This window comes from Onychostruthus taczanowskii, unplaced genomic scaffold (assembly GCF_017590055.1).
Source record: "Onychostruthus taczanowskii isolate IOZ18803 unplaced genomic scaffold, ASM1759005v1 scaffold4, whole genome shotgun sequence".
Lineage (NCBI taxonomy): Eukaryota > Metazoa > Chordata > Aves > Passeriformes > Passeridae > Onychostruthus > Onychostruthus taczanowskii.
This window is the reverse complement of record NW_024501459.1, coordinates 14240023-14253851: the sequence shown is the minus strand read 5'-3', so window position 1 is coordinate 14253851 and position 13829 is coordinate 14240023. Positions and strand designations below refer to the sequence as shown.

The 13829-nt window shown below is 40.3% G+C and overlaps 1 protein-coding gene across 1 annotated transcript; it reads right to left on the bottom strand.

Annotated features, from left to right (window-relative positions):
- Positions 1–413: 413 nt before the first annotated feature.
- Positions 414–3670, bottom strand: MRPL53 (mitochondrial ribosomal protein L53). The gene is made up of 3 exons (XM_041412866.1): positions 3527–3670; positions 2503–2615; positions 414–835 (listed from the first exon to the last, which is right to left on the bottom strand). Exons 1-3 carry the CDS (start codon positions 3613–3615, stop codon positions 708–710), a joined length of 330 nt encoding a protein of 109 aa, XP_041268800.1. The 5' UTR covers positions 3616–3670; the 3' UTR covers positions 414–707.
- Positions 3671–13829: the final 10159 nt, after the last annotated feature.

Here is a 13829-nt window from a genome sequence, read left to right as displayed (position 1 = left end):
CACTATAAAACTGAACTTCAAAGATAGCCCTTTTCTCCAATTATCAAAAAAACTAACTTGAGCTAAACTTAGTTACTTTTATTCAGGATGAGTAACTCTACTGTGTTGACAGTCCCATAACCTTGTTACTTTAATAGCTGAGCTAAATTTACATTTAGCAAATTTCCCATTTCCTTCAAAAAAAGAGGAAGAAATGGTAAGGACTTAGCAACAGATGCATTATAAACAAAGTAGTACAAAAAACCACTCTACATTTGCAGCCTGCTGTCCCTCAGCTAAGTCAATACTTTTAGAAGTTTTCTTCAAATGTAATAAATTTAATAGCTTTCAAGCAATAGTAATAACCACTCCAAAAATGTTCTGCCTTAAACTTACAGAAATTTTGTAGGAAATAATGTCCAAAGAGATCTGGCTTCATTGCAGTATTAATTTAATAGCTAATGTGCATTATTCACATTGAAATGCAAATACATGTGATATTAGTCCAACGTGTAGCTGCTTAGAAAGATGCATTCGTGCATCTTATTCCACTCTGAACCACTACTGTAAGAAGATCTGTTGATCTAGTATGTTCTCCTTCAAGGGAAGGCAGGGAACATTTAAAGTCTTTTGGCCATCTCTCAGATTTTGTTGCATAGGAAAAAGCCTTCTGTGCAGCCTGCTGTTTCTAACACATGTCGATGCAAACAGAGCTGGTTTTCCATTCTTCAGGGATTCTTCTTCTTGCTCTTCTGCTCTTCCTTAAGGTCTTTTGCATTACATCTGGATGCCAATGCTGTTAACATTTCCCCTGTCGTCAAGTGGGCTCCCTTCATTATCAGTCGATCTCCATCAGCTACAAATGAAGAAAACCTTGAGAAGTCACAAAGTGACAACTACTCTGGTGTGCAGATGTTTTGTACATATAAATCCAACTACAGCTCACCTTGTCTAATTGGAAAGTGCTCTAGCTACCAAGGAACATGACTATGCACCACTGCCAAACAGACATATCAAACAGACATATCAAACGTAAAATGCATTTAATTTTCACTTCTGCATTGCATTACTGAAAAATCTGAATTTCTCCAGGTATGCCTACAGTAAGAACACATTTGATATGAATGGCTCTTACTCTGCTCCCAAAGTCATCTCACAAAAGGCAAGTAAGGCATTGGAAGGCACAATTTCCACCCATGGCTAAGCATTTTAGTAGCCTGTTGTCAGTGGTCCATTTAACGTGCTTTTTCAGCCACAACAATGAATTGGTTCACACAATCCTGTGGTTATAATGTGAAAAAACCAACCAGGAAGCACTAGGATTTCTAGAATTCTGAAAGAATTTATTTTAAAACAGGCAGGGAGCAGTAGAAGGTGAATATTACCTTCTACTGTTAATTATTTTGCAAGATTTGCAAATACAAAACTGACAGCCAAACCCATATAGTGAAATACCCTGCCTGGCATCCACGTTCCAGCCTCATTTTTGTCAACTACAAGGGCTACAAACACTTCACAGGAGAAAAATCAGCTTTTAAAATACGAAGAGTTTAGAGGTGTCTTGGCATTAATGAAATAAACTGGTTTGGGTTTACACTGTGAAAAAACATAGAGCTTTACTGCTTTAGTCTTAATACATCACAAGGATGAGAAAGACAGAGGCATGGGGGAGAGAGAGACAAGCAATGTTAACATTGAAATAGGTAGACTTTCCTGAGCTAAACAAAAAACATTCAACACTTTTGACGTTTCCACCAATTCACTAAAAACATGGAACTTTAAACATAAGAGGGTAGCAGAAATCAATATTAATGAAAACTTTAATGGGCTGCATGACATATTGGTCCATTACAGCACAGCAGGAAAGAAGATGCAGCCAGAGAAAAGGACAAAAGCAGATTAGAGCCATCTGTTCATAGCCTGGAATCTGGGACGCTTCCAGAAGTGATGAAATTTCCACCACCAATTCCCTGCCTGCTCCCTACACACTCAAAGGAAAACCAAGAAATTTGTTGTACATAGTTGACCTCATTCTGCAGGTCCATCTGCACAGGTCCATCCTCACCCATCTGAGCAGTTCCTTCAAATTACAGTTACTCAGCTGCATAAGCAACTAAAAATATTCAACCTTCTGTTCTCAAGACTGAAACACCTCCACCACAGGTAACATAAAACAATTATGGAAAGCAAACAGATTATTATATAAAAACAAAGCTACATTTACTTTCCTGGAATTGTACCTGACTGCAAAGTCACGTAAGTACATCACTACAGAAGTACACTCAGCTCCAATGCTGTCAGTTGCTGGATCTAACAACAGTAGAGACATCTATACACATTTATCTAGACATCAGGCTGTTAGTGACACTCTCTTTCATTTTTCCTCCCAGCTGTTCAACATCTAGTTATGGACCAGAGGAAAAAAAAAGAAATCACAGTTAAAAAAAATAAAATATAGACTACAATAACACTGTAACAACACAACCCCAGGGTTTTTTGTTTCTTTAAAAACAAGCTCCTTACCAAATGTAACATCTACAACTGGTTCAGATCCATCGTGTCTCACATCAGCAGTCACTTCACAGTTTGTATTAGTAGCTTGGATTTTTTTATGGTAAATACTTTGGAGAAATTTTCTGAAAATATATTAAAAATATATTAAATATGTTGTAGACAGAAATTAAAGTAAACATACTTCTAAAATTAATTTGCACATCTCGATATTGTTGGGCAACAAAGTATAAACAATATAGCATTTGTACTTAAGTTCAGACAGGTATTTATGAGAGAATCACTCTTTAAAATCAAAAAAGTCCAAATTCAGTATAGACTCCTTCTACACTAAAACAGCAAAGGCATTTTCATTTTTCTTCATGCATCATTTGCTCGCCAATGTTTTCTTGTTTGGGTTTGAGACAGCATTTATTTATACGACATCTTTGGTCTCCTGTAGATTTCTGAAATGCGTGACAGCTACTTTAAGCTGCCATTCTGGCAGTTTAAAAACATTTTAAGTTGTGTTACTAAATTCATTTTAAAAGTAGGTGTGCCTGTAAAGTCATTGCAAAACGGCATTTTGGAATTGTTTGGTGCAGAACCCAGAATTGTTTGGAACCGACTGTTCTCCAGAATATCGCTGGGGAGAAGCACAATCCCTTAAATTTCTCCAGCGATGAATTAGCTGGATAGAGGAGCTGCTGTTGCCCCGCCTGCCCGTTACCAGCAGCTGGAGTGGATTCCTGCCCTCACTGCAGATCCGCCGCTGCCAAAGCTCGGGGCACACGCCCGCGGCTCGGGGTGACCCCGGCCGGCACAAGCTCGGGGCACACGCCACAGGGGAGCACGGCTGGGCACGGCCCCTCGGCACCGCGGCTCGGGGTGACCCCGGCCCGCACAAGCCCAGTCCCAGCGCCCCGGGAGACGCGCGGAACCCGCGCACAAGGCGCGGCCCGGGAGGCCGCAGGAAGGGCGCACGGAGGGCGCCGGGGCGTCTACAGACAGGGAACATGGACATAGCGGGTCAGGGCCGCGCCCGCGGCCGCCTCACCTGGTGCTCTCCACGTTGGGCTCGAAGGGGCAGAACCGGACCACGATACTCTTCACCGGCCGCAGCACCAGGCTCACCTTGGACGCCATCTTCTTCCCACCCCCTACTACAGTTCCCAGCAGCCCCCGCGCAGGGGCGCTCGGCGGCAGAGGCCGCCCCGCCCCGAGGGCAGCTGGGAACTGTAGTCCGTGCCGCGGACGTGGGGTGGGCGGCCCGTGGGTGTTTGCTGGGGCGGCTGCCGAGCCCACGAGCCTCGTTTGATGGCCCGAGGCGTTCGGGGCCAGGCTCCTTCCTGGCTGTGGCCGAGAGGGGCCAGCTGACCTGCCTGTGCCAGAGAATCATGGACTGGTTTGGGTTGGAAGGGAGTTTAATATTTTTTTTTTTAATGTCCTCCCTGTGCAGGGGCACCTTTCACTAGACCAGGTTGCTCAAAGCTCCATCCAACCTGCCCTTGAACACCTCCAAGGATGAAGCATCTGCAATTTTCTCTGGACAACCTATCCCAGTGCTTCACCATCCTCACAGCAAAGAATTTCTTCCTGATAATTTAATCTAAACTTACTCTCTGCCCCCTTGTCCTGTCACAACATGCTCTTGTAAAAAAAAATTCCCTCTTCTGCTTTCTTGTAGGCTCCCTTTGGTGCTGGAAGGGAACAACAAGGTCACTCCCAGAGGCTTAGCTCCTCCAGGTGAACAGCCATGACCCTCTCAGGCTTTCCTTGTAGGAGGGGAGCTCCATTCCTCTGATAATTTTCGTGGTCCTCCTCTGCTCCTGCTCCAACAGGTCGATGTCCTTTGTGTACTGAGGATCTCGGAGCTGGATGCAGCAGTCCAGGAGGGTTTTCACTAGAGTGGAGTAGAGGGGGAAGATAAGCATCAGCAAAAGATAAATTAGAGGCAATGTCTTGCAATACATCAAAGAGCAAAGAGATTTGCAAGAAGCACTGCTGCTGGAAGTGAACACATTTGGTTTTTCATTCATGACTGGTTATGCCCAGGAGCCGCTTCCCAGCCATTGAATTAAGCCTGGAGAAGAGGAAGCTCAGGGTGACCTGATCACTGTCTACAACTCCCTGAAAGGAGGTGTAGCCAGCTGAGGATTGGCCTCTTCTCCCAGGCAACTAGCGACAGGACAAGGGGACATAGTCCTAAGCTGCCCCAGGGAAAGTACAGGTTGGGCATTAGGAAGAAATTCTTCAAGAATTGGAATAGGCTGCCCAGAGAGGTGATGGAGTTACCATCCTGTTTAAGGAAAGACATTACTTCGTGCTGTAATATGTGATTTAGGTAATTCGTGCTTATGTAGAATATGATGAGAATATATGTCATAATGTTTGAAATAAATATTCAAAAGCATTTTCAAATCCACATGCGGGAGCTGAGGGATTGCCTCCTACAGGGAGACTGCAGCATGCCATTGCAAAACTGCAGAGGCATTGAGGAGAGATCTAATTTACAACGAAAAGGCCTGGCTCTGGAGGAGATGGGGCGTTACTCAAGAGCCACCTGGACGATAAATGCTCGACAAGTACCAAGATCAAGAAAGCAGGAGCTATCGGAAAACTTGCATCCAAATGCCGGGTTCCATAGCTCTACATCAGCATTCATAGCTTGCCGGGAACCACATTGTCCAGCCCAACACGGAAAAAAAAGACAACACGAATATGTTTGACTGTGAAAAGAACAAGAGAGACTCTGCCTCGGGCAAGAAAAAGTGTATAAAAACTGACTCTACCAGACTGCCTTCGTGAACAGAGATGTGCTAGAGGTCGGATCACGGTTCACCCAGAACCGATCCCGGGCTCGACGCTGTCCCTTTGACTGTGGCTGTCGAGACTGTATATCGGTTGCGCAATAAATTCTATTTTTTATTTGATTATTAAATTGGCTTGATCAATTTTTACCTATAACAGCGCCATGTCGTAGTGGACAAGGTGGTGTTCGGCCACAGGTTGGACTCTGATCTCAGCGGTCTTCTCCAGCCTGGCAGTGTCTGTGAGTCTGTCTGGCTGCCGGTGTCGCCGTGTGTCCCAGTGCCACTAGATGGCACAGCCCTCCCTGGCAAGCGGCTCCGCAGCGCCGGCACCGTGCGGGGGCTGGGAGAGGCAGCGAGCTCAAGCGCACGTTGGGAATTTCTGTGCCATATTCCATACAGACCCACGACCCCGACCTATGGGAACTGCATTAAACAGCTGTCATCTCTTGGAATGGGTAGCCTATTCTTAGAAGCTTATCTTTGCTTATTCCAAGTAGCCTTCCTTAAAAGACTGACATTTTCGGTAAAACCATTGTCTTCAGTGAGATTTGGACAAGAAATTAACTAGCAAAAGTGAGCACAATAGAGTCAATATAGTTGTAATGTTTACAGTTTTTATTTTCTCTCTCAAATGAATAAAAAGTATATATATATCTATAAATAGATATAGATATTTTTATATATTATATATAATGGTCTTCTCTTATGAAAAAAAAAAAGGAAAAATACATTTTTGTGAGATATCTTTTAAATGACTTCCCTGTAACCAATAAATAGCTGGTTTAAATAGGATTTTTTCCTATATGGTAGGCTTAGACACAAGGCCAGGTAGAGAGTACTTTGCATTTGGAAGACAAAAGTAACTTATGAAATTTCAACATCTCTTTCTTTGCTATAACACAAAGAGATCAATGTTTTCAATTTGAAATCTGTGGCAAAATTTCCATTGACTTCTATGGTAACACTGAAGGAATAACACCAGTAAAGGTCAGGGGAAGAAAGAATGATCACTGATTTTTCTAAGGGCTTCATTTTTCACACTGTTGATACTGTGGCACTCACAGACTTAAAATATGCGCAACCAAAACGGTTTTCTCTTTGCTCTTATTGCATTTTGTTGGTAATTTAAGAAGAATGTTTAGCTTATATTGCACAATTAAATGAAGAGAAAATTTTGTTTACTCCTTTCCACAGTCAGATCAGTTAATTTTTTTACTTTTATTGTCAGCAGTAAAATTTGCATCTTTCCCCTTAAGCCGTCTGTTTGGAGTAATTGAAAACTCACTCTGATATTTCAAAGTAATTTTTAATTTTTTGAAGCCTGAGAGATTCACAGTGACACCATACAACAGGTATCTGTTAACTGAAAGGCTCTGTGTTCTATTTCTCCCTTCAAAGAATAGTCAAGAATAGTCTATATCTGTGGTATGAAATTCCTGTTCATCCTACAAATAGGAATGTCTCTTCCTTGATGATAGCCCTACTTGTGGACAACCAAGTCTTTATCAACACCTACCCTAAATGCAAGTTTTAGGTGATGATAATTCTGGTGAGAATGTGAACTTCTGCAGCTACTGAATTAGATAAATAAGCAGCAAAGTGACACAGCTATTTAAAAATAAACAAAAAAAAAAAAAAAAAAACCAAATCCCAAGCAAACAACAACAACCACACAAAAAAAAACCCAAAACAAACAACCAAACTCAAGTATTTCCTCATCTGCATTTAAAACCGGGTCGTGATTAAGCATGGTAGATTGGACTACCCTCATTTTATACCAGAGTAACTCCAAGTGACCTCTGCCATTTCAGGAAAACTGATAATTTATCTGTGTAAGACCTTGAATCAATCTCTCCAGCTCCAGCAGGTAATCTGGGAACTCTCAAGTGTCTGTATTTGAGACTCTTCTTCAAGGACATCCTTGGGAGGCTGAATGATTCATGATTCTTATACCTAGTGATAATCACACACATTCCTAAAGCATAGTAACATGAAGAAGCATCAAAAGATAAATTATTATAATGGAAACTATTTTAGTATTCCTTTCACTCAGTGGATCTTTTTTATTATAAATGCTGCCTCATCCCAAGTCTACAGGCTTTAATGTCACCTGTTTCACTGAAGTGTAGCCATGAGCCCATAAATGATTTATCTCTAAGTACCATATACAGCAAGAAAAAACTGCAGCCATGCTTTTTACACTGTAGCTATGCAGAGGAAAGTTGCAGGAAAAAAGTTATGCAGAAAAAGGTCTGTAATATTAATTATACTGTGTAAATTTTCCTCTTTTCTCATTGATCATTTCAGATCTTTTAGATCCTGGGAAGATTCTTCTGCTTTTCCTCCTGTTTCTTACTCAGCTGCTTTCACTTTGTGTTCTATTTTCTGACTATAGAAAGGCCCACAGCTCAGAACTCTTGAAATCTAATTTCTCCAAAATTTGAAAAATCTTGAAACCTAATTTCTGGGTGGTTTGGTCACGCCTGTTTTTAGCACCATAGCTCTGGCTTTTGACTGCTCTTCAAATGCTGCATGAGAGAGACTTCTCAGTGCTGCATTTCAGCTGTGGTGTAACACCTCCCTGTGTTTATTGAGTTCTGGAGACTTGGATCCTTATCTCTGACTGTCTTCAGCTGATTGCCTCCTCTGCATCTTGATCCTTTTTCTGCTGAGTCTTTCTCTGAGCCTTGTCACAAACGTCAATAGGCCTGGAATTCAGCAATCAAAATGGCATGTCTGCACACCTAGTTATAATGCTGTGTAGTCCAGGAATAAAATTTAATGCTGCCTTCAGGGCAGTAGGCAGCGCTGAGGGGAAGGGAACAAACACAAAGGCAGCAGCCTGCCTGTTCCGCACCGAGGTGATGCTTCCAGATGACCACCCAGGAGAGGCTCTTTCAGGAAGACTGTGTGCTGGGCCTGACAGGAGAAGCAAATTATGTCTGGGAACAGAAAACCACTCTGACAGGTGCAATATCATGGAGCATGTCTTCGAAAGAGCAATGGACAGAGAGACAGTCAAGATCACAAAGGACTTGCTGCAAGTCATTATAAAATACTAGTGCCACATTGAAGGACATGTTGGAATGAATTCCCTACCATCCTGGAGGAACACTGCTTATAGTCATAAAAATATAAACCAGCCTGTGTTTTTTATCTGGCTTTGTTTCTTCCTTTGAACTGAATATTTTACACCATATGTCAGTTACTGAATTTCAAAAATATTTTCCCAAGGACAAGAGCTGGTAAAGGTCCTTTATTCTCTGAAAATTATGGAAGTCAAGCATAGTTTTCTACTAATAGTACAACAAATTTTGCATTTTATTTATAAACCAGCTGATAGTTTTATGCTGTTAATGTGGTTTTCAAAAATAAAAACAAAAAATAAAATCAACCAGGAAAGATGCCACTTACAATGAGCCTGCTTTATAATTAATTCTGAAATAATGACTCTGCGTATCAGATCAGAAAAGCTCTTATGGGAGTGAATAAACAGATTCCCTAGTTGCTCTTTACTCCTCTGCAAACATGTATTTCTATTGCCTGAGGTTAACAACTGCCAGCAGAAATGTTTGCTAAAATAATATGCAGCATTTAACTGGCTGAGAGCGTACTGTGCCAATTCCTGACTTGCAATTTAATTTCTTGAGGATAATACCAAAAGCTTTATTTTGTACATTTTCTTCCCCATCTAATAAATACTACATTAAATATCTGCAGTAATCCTTTGGATTTTTATGTTGATTCAAAACATGCACTTGCTTCCAGCAAAAAGAGTTTATTATCATAATAGCAAAAGGCACAAAGGTGAGCTGAAATGAGTGATAACAACTCAAGGTTAGCACCTGACTCCTTGAAGTCTGGGATCTGTTCTTGAAGCTCCAGGTAGATTTAATGTGTGTATTTTTACTTTAAGGGTCCTTGCACAGGTCACAGGCACAGTCCCATTTAACAGATCTGACTCAGAGTCATTATCATAGTTTGAGGAGGAACAGATTTTTCACAAGTGCAGAATCTGGGGAAAGCAGTTGTATTAGAATTTGATCTATATTTTCAAAGACTTCCAGAAGGTTTGTCTGTTCTTCAAATAACTTGTTAGAGGTTTTGAGGAGCTCAGCAGCATATTGACATTTGTACCACTTTGCTAAGGGCATGCTTCAGTGCTGTAAATACCATAAGCAAAGCAGTTTGTTTTCACTTTGTTCTGCTAAGAATAGCTGTGCCTATAGATTGATGGTTTAAGTTATTAGTATTGTCAGCAAAGTATAACAACACTGCTCAATTGAACGTGGTGACCAGCCAAGATAGTCTCTGTATGCTTTCATTTTTTCCATGTCAAGAACTTTCACTTTATATTCTACAAGCTTATTTATGCACAAGTTTTAACTTCTCTTTTGCAGATTTCAAGAATGTGTCTGGGTATGGCCTACATGTAAGCCATAGAATATCTACTTAACACAGATAAAAGCTGAAACATAAAGCATCTAGACATTCAGACATAAAGGAACTAGATATCAAAATAGGAATTTTTATGCAACCATTGGCTGTAGCAAGTTTCATACAATTTAACCTATTTACTAACGTAAGTAAAAGGTATCTCCTCAAGAGAGTAATTTTAAAGTATTCTTGCCACTTATATGAGTAGAAGACCATATTTCTCTAAACTCAAACATGTATCAATGTCAGTGACATGCTACTACATTTAGTATTATACTTCCTATAAAAAAGTAGTTTGACTTACTGAGAGGCCATGATAAAAATACTCTTACTTAAATTTAAATAGGCCACAACATCCTTCATGTGAAGCTCATTCTACATTTGCAGTCCTATGCTCAGTTACCAAAAAACCCACACCAAACCCCCTGGCAACTAATCTGTTGTTTTTACCTTGTGCTGGAATAAAAGAGGTAAGCTTTGTTAAAAGTCTACTTAGCACAGAAGAGTACGATGTCTGTGGTGTCGGTGGTGTCCCACAGGAATTTCAGGTGTCGTGTGGTCAGTGATATGCACTGACTTAGTGCAGAAATTAATGGAATAAAGATCTGAGCCATTTTGAAACTTTTGAAACTTTTGTCAGATATCTCCTTATATGATTACAATAGTAGTGTAATAATTACATTATTATTGTGTACTAATTGAAGCAACATGTCAGAAGATAGAGGAGAGCAAATAAGATATTGCAAGAGTTGTTTGTTATACATACAGAAGCTACATTATAGAAACGACAGGCAGCAGATAATTTAGATAATTTAGATAGATATTCCCAGGAAATTTATGTTACACAGAAGAAGTTAGGAATATTAAATACCATATAAATAGCAGAACTGGTGAGTTTTATTCAGGCATATATTACCAGTTAATACAGGAATGAAGCAAGTATAATTTCACAAAGCAATGATTTTCAACTTATGGACCCTTAGTCTTCCATGGCCTATGGGTTCATGAAGTATTATTTTTAAAAAATAATAATTCTTACTCTTGGCAGAGTTCCAGTCAGGCTCAAAGAGTCTCAGTCTCCCCTTGGACCTTGAGAGGATCCAGTGTTACTGATCTTTACAGATCAGTAAAGGCTGATCACCACAGTGTAAGTGGTCACTGTTCAGCCCTGTTGATACGAGACAGCAGAGTATTGGTTACTAGGCTAGCTCCAAATGGTCAGATTTTCCAGACAGAGATTTCTGATGTTTTAAAAATATCAAAGACTCTGCTCTGTATCACTCAAACCAGAAGAAATCATCACAATTTTTGCCCAGTCTTGAACTACTGACAATATGTCCACATTTCATCCCTCTTGAACTACATTAATTAACTTAAACATCTTGGGACCTTAGGATAACCAAATTGAGTTCTTACCTTTATCCAATTTCTTGTGTGACATATTAAACAGAGAATGTGCAAGCCAGAGATTTCAAACACTTGTGTTTAGTTTTGTGCGTATAGTACTGTTGTTCACCTATTGAAATTGCTGGATCAAATCTCACTAAAGTCAGTCACATTTCTCTCTGTAGTATTGATGGGTAAAAAATATCCTGATGAATCAAAACTACTAAACTAGAATTACTACCAATACATTTATGTTTATGTGGTTTTCCATTTTTCCTTGATGAATGGGCAGTGTGTAAAGAAAATAGATTAATAACTATAATATATGTAAATATATAAAATATAAAGAATATTTATTATCTGAAATATAGAAACATATATAAAATATAATTTATTTTCCAAAAATCATTTCTGGCAGTAAGAAAATTTATCTCTTATCAATGCCTCATTGAGCAACTTAGTAGAAATCAAACATTTGTGACTGATATGACCATGCCAAGCTCTAGAGCTCTGTAGAGATACAAACAAATGTTTAAGAATTAACCCCTTCAAAAGGAAGGAAGAGAAGCTATGAATTCAGATCTTTTATTTAATCTCCATCATGTCTGCAATGAAAGAACACATTAATTTACTGTAATCCCTCCCAGCAAATCCATATCATCAAGCAAAGTATAAAACATCAGTTTCCAAGGCACCTTTTTCTGGCAAAATACATCAGCTCAGTAGAGGTACAGTAACAAAGTGAGGTTTGGGGGGCAGAGGCTTTCCTTGTATCTGTGTCCCTTGTACAGCAGCAGCTGAGTTTATCAGCAGTACTAAAATTCAGGTGATGTCTTAGCCCGCTCCCGTGCTGCAGGCACAGAACTGATTTGTCTCCGCAGACTCTCCATTGTCCAAACTGATAAGAGTGATGCTTTTGCGGTGGCTGCACAGAAAGGAGCACAGCATTTGAGAAAGGCAGCAGCACACAGCAGAGGCAACTGCCTGTGGCTTCTCACCAAACACGTTTATGACAGCAGACAGCTCCTGTGGAACAGCGGTGATGAGCCAAAGGTCTCTGTGGCTGCACCCTGCGCTGCCTGCAGTAGCCAACAGCACTGCTCTGCCTTTTGCAGGGCTTCCACCTACATGTCTGTAATCAAGCAGATTTCTTCTCCCAGTCTTGGACAAATATATACATAATCTGTTTCAGTTATTGATTTGTTCTGTTTGGTAGTGACACATTTAAGTTTTAAATCCTCTGTGCTTCCCACTGTCTAAATAAGCTGCTCCTGTCTCCCCCTCTCTGCAGGCTTTTGGGACATAGTCAATACCTATAAACTCTAAAGATGTGAAGGGAGGTTTCATCTCATTAAAGTGTTCCATGAGTGGAGATTTCTTTATTCCTTCTTGTGATTTGTGTCCACAATTTCTGACCTTTCCTATCCATGTTGTCTTACTCATATATTGTGTGCCCCTAGGAAATGTACTCAAGTATGTCACAGGATTTACTAGCGGGTTTTTGCTTTATGTTATACACCTTCCTTCTCCCCTATCAGAGTATTCTCATCTGTTTATAGATTGTGCAATAGCTCAATGGGTAAAATCATTCTTCTAGAAGACCGGGTTCTGGGAAAATTGCTTATATTGCTTTCAGATATTGCTTCTCTACCAGATTTTCCACTGCACTTATGTCAATAATGCAATTTTTTACTCTTTATTGCTACAATTCTTCAGTAAAAACCAATTATCTTTAGGAATATCATAGCTGTCAGGGCTTTTTTTTCCGACTATGCTTATCATACCTGAAATTCTGTCATGTTGCTAAGGTTTCTGGAAACTGGGTTATGACTCAATCTCTTTCTCCCTCTTAGAGCACCTCCAAGAGGCTTAAAGTGAGTCACAAAATAAAAAAAAATACAAGTGAAGGAACAGTTACTCAGCTTTCTAACCCTACACAGAGTCCACATACTTCAAATGTCCAGGGATTGTGGGAGTGTGATGACAATAGTTTCCCAGGGCATCCCATTGCTACTTTGCAAGCCAGCAGTGTTGGCTTCAGAACTCTCCCATGGATCCCCTGCTTCTAACTATTCAAGTTGGCCCTGTGGTGGAACAGCCTCCCTCAGCTCACGAATGCAGCCCCAGCATAACAAATTACACTTGAACAGCTTGAGAGCTGCAGGTGGCTAAAAGTCCCCAAAATACCACCTACAATCTAAGCAGCCAGCAGTTTCCAAATTTGTTGTAAATCCTTGCAGTAGTAACTACAAACATTCATCTTTTTCTCCATATAAAGAAATTATGCTGCTGCCTTGTCATCCTAGAAATGTGGGGAGGGCAAGTCAGAGGAAGACCCTGTGGTTGAAGGAGCCTCACAAACACAAATGGGGCCAGAAGGAAGATGTACTCAAAGAAATGTAACTCTAAACCATTCTCCATTCTCTGTGTTGCTAAAATTTCATTTTACAGAGAGAAGTGTCTGATTAGAATTCTGATCCTCACCAGAAATTTGATGAAGCCACCAACAGCTTTACTAAAATACTAATCTTCGAGTGACAGTGCACACTCTTGCATAAAAATGCTTCTTCTATTGACATCCGGTTTGAATATATGCATAACAGGCTCCACAAGGCTTGGGAATGATCAAGATCTTGGAACAAAAATGAGGAAATGCCATAAAGCAAAGTGCCATGGGAATGACAACGTTGTATGTATTTATGAAAATTCTCCATCACGAAAAGT

What these genes read in the sequence shown, in the direction of transcription:
- MRPL53 (XM_041412866.1), bottom strand. Translation starts at nt 3,615, where the DNA reads ATGGCGTCCAAGGTGAGCCTGGTGCTGCGGCCGGTGAAGAGTATCGTG. An exon ending in CCCAACGTGGAGAGCACCAG is followed by an intron (nt 2,616 to 3,526) that starts GTGAGGCGGCCG and finishes ATATATTTTCAG; the next exon opens with AAAATTTCTCCAAAGTATTT. An exon ending in AGTTGTAGATGTTACATTTG is followed by an intron (nt 836 to 2,502) that starts GTAAGGAGCTTG and finishes CTTCATTTGTAG; the next exon opens with CTGATGGAGATCGACTGATA.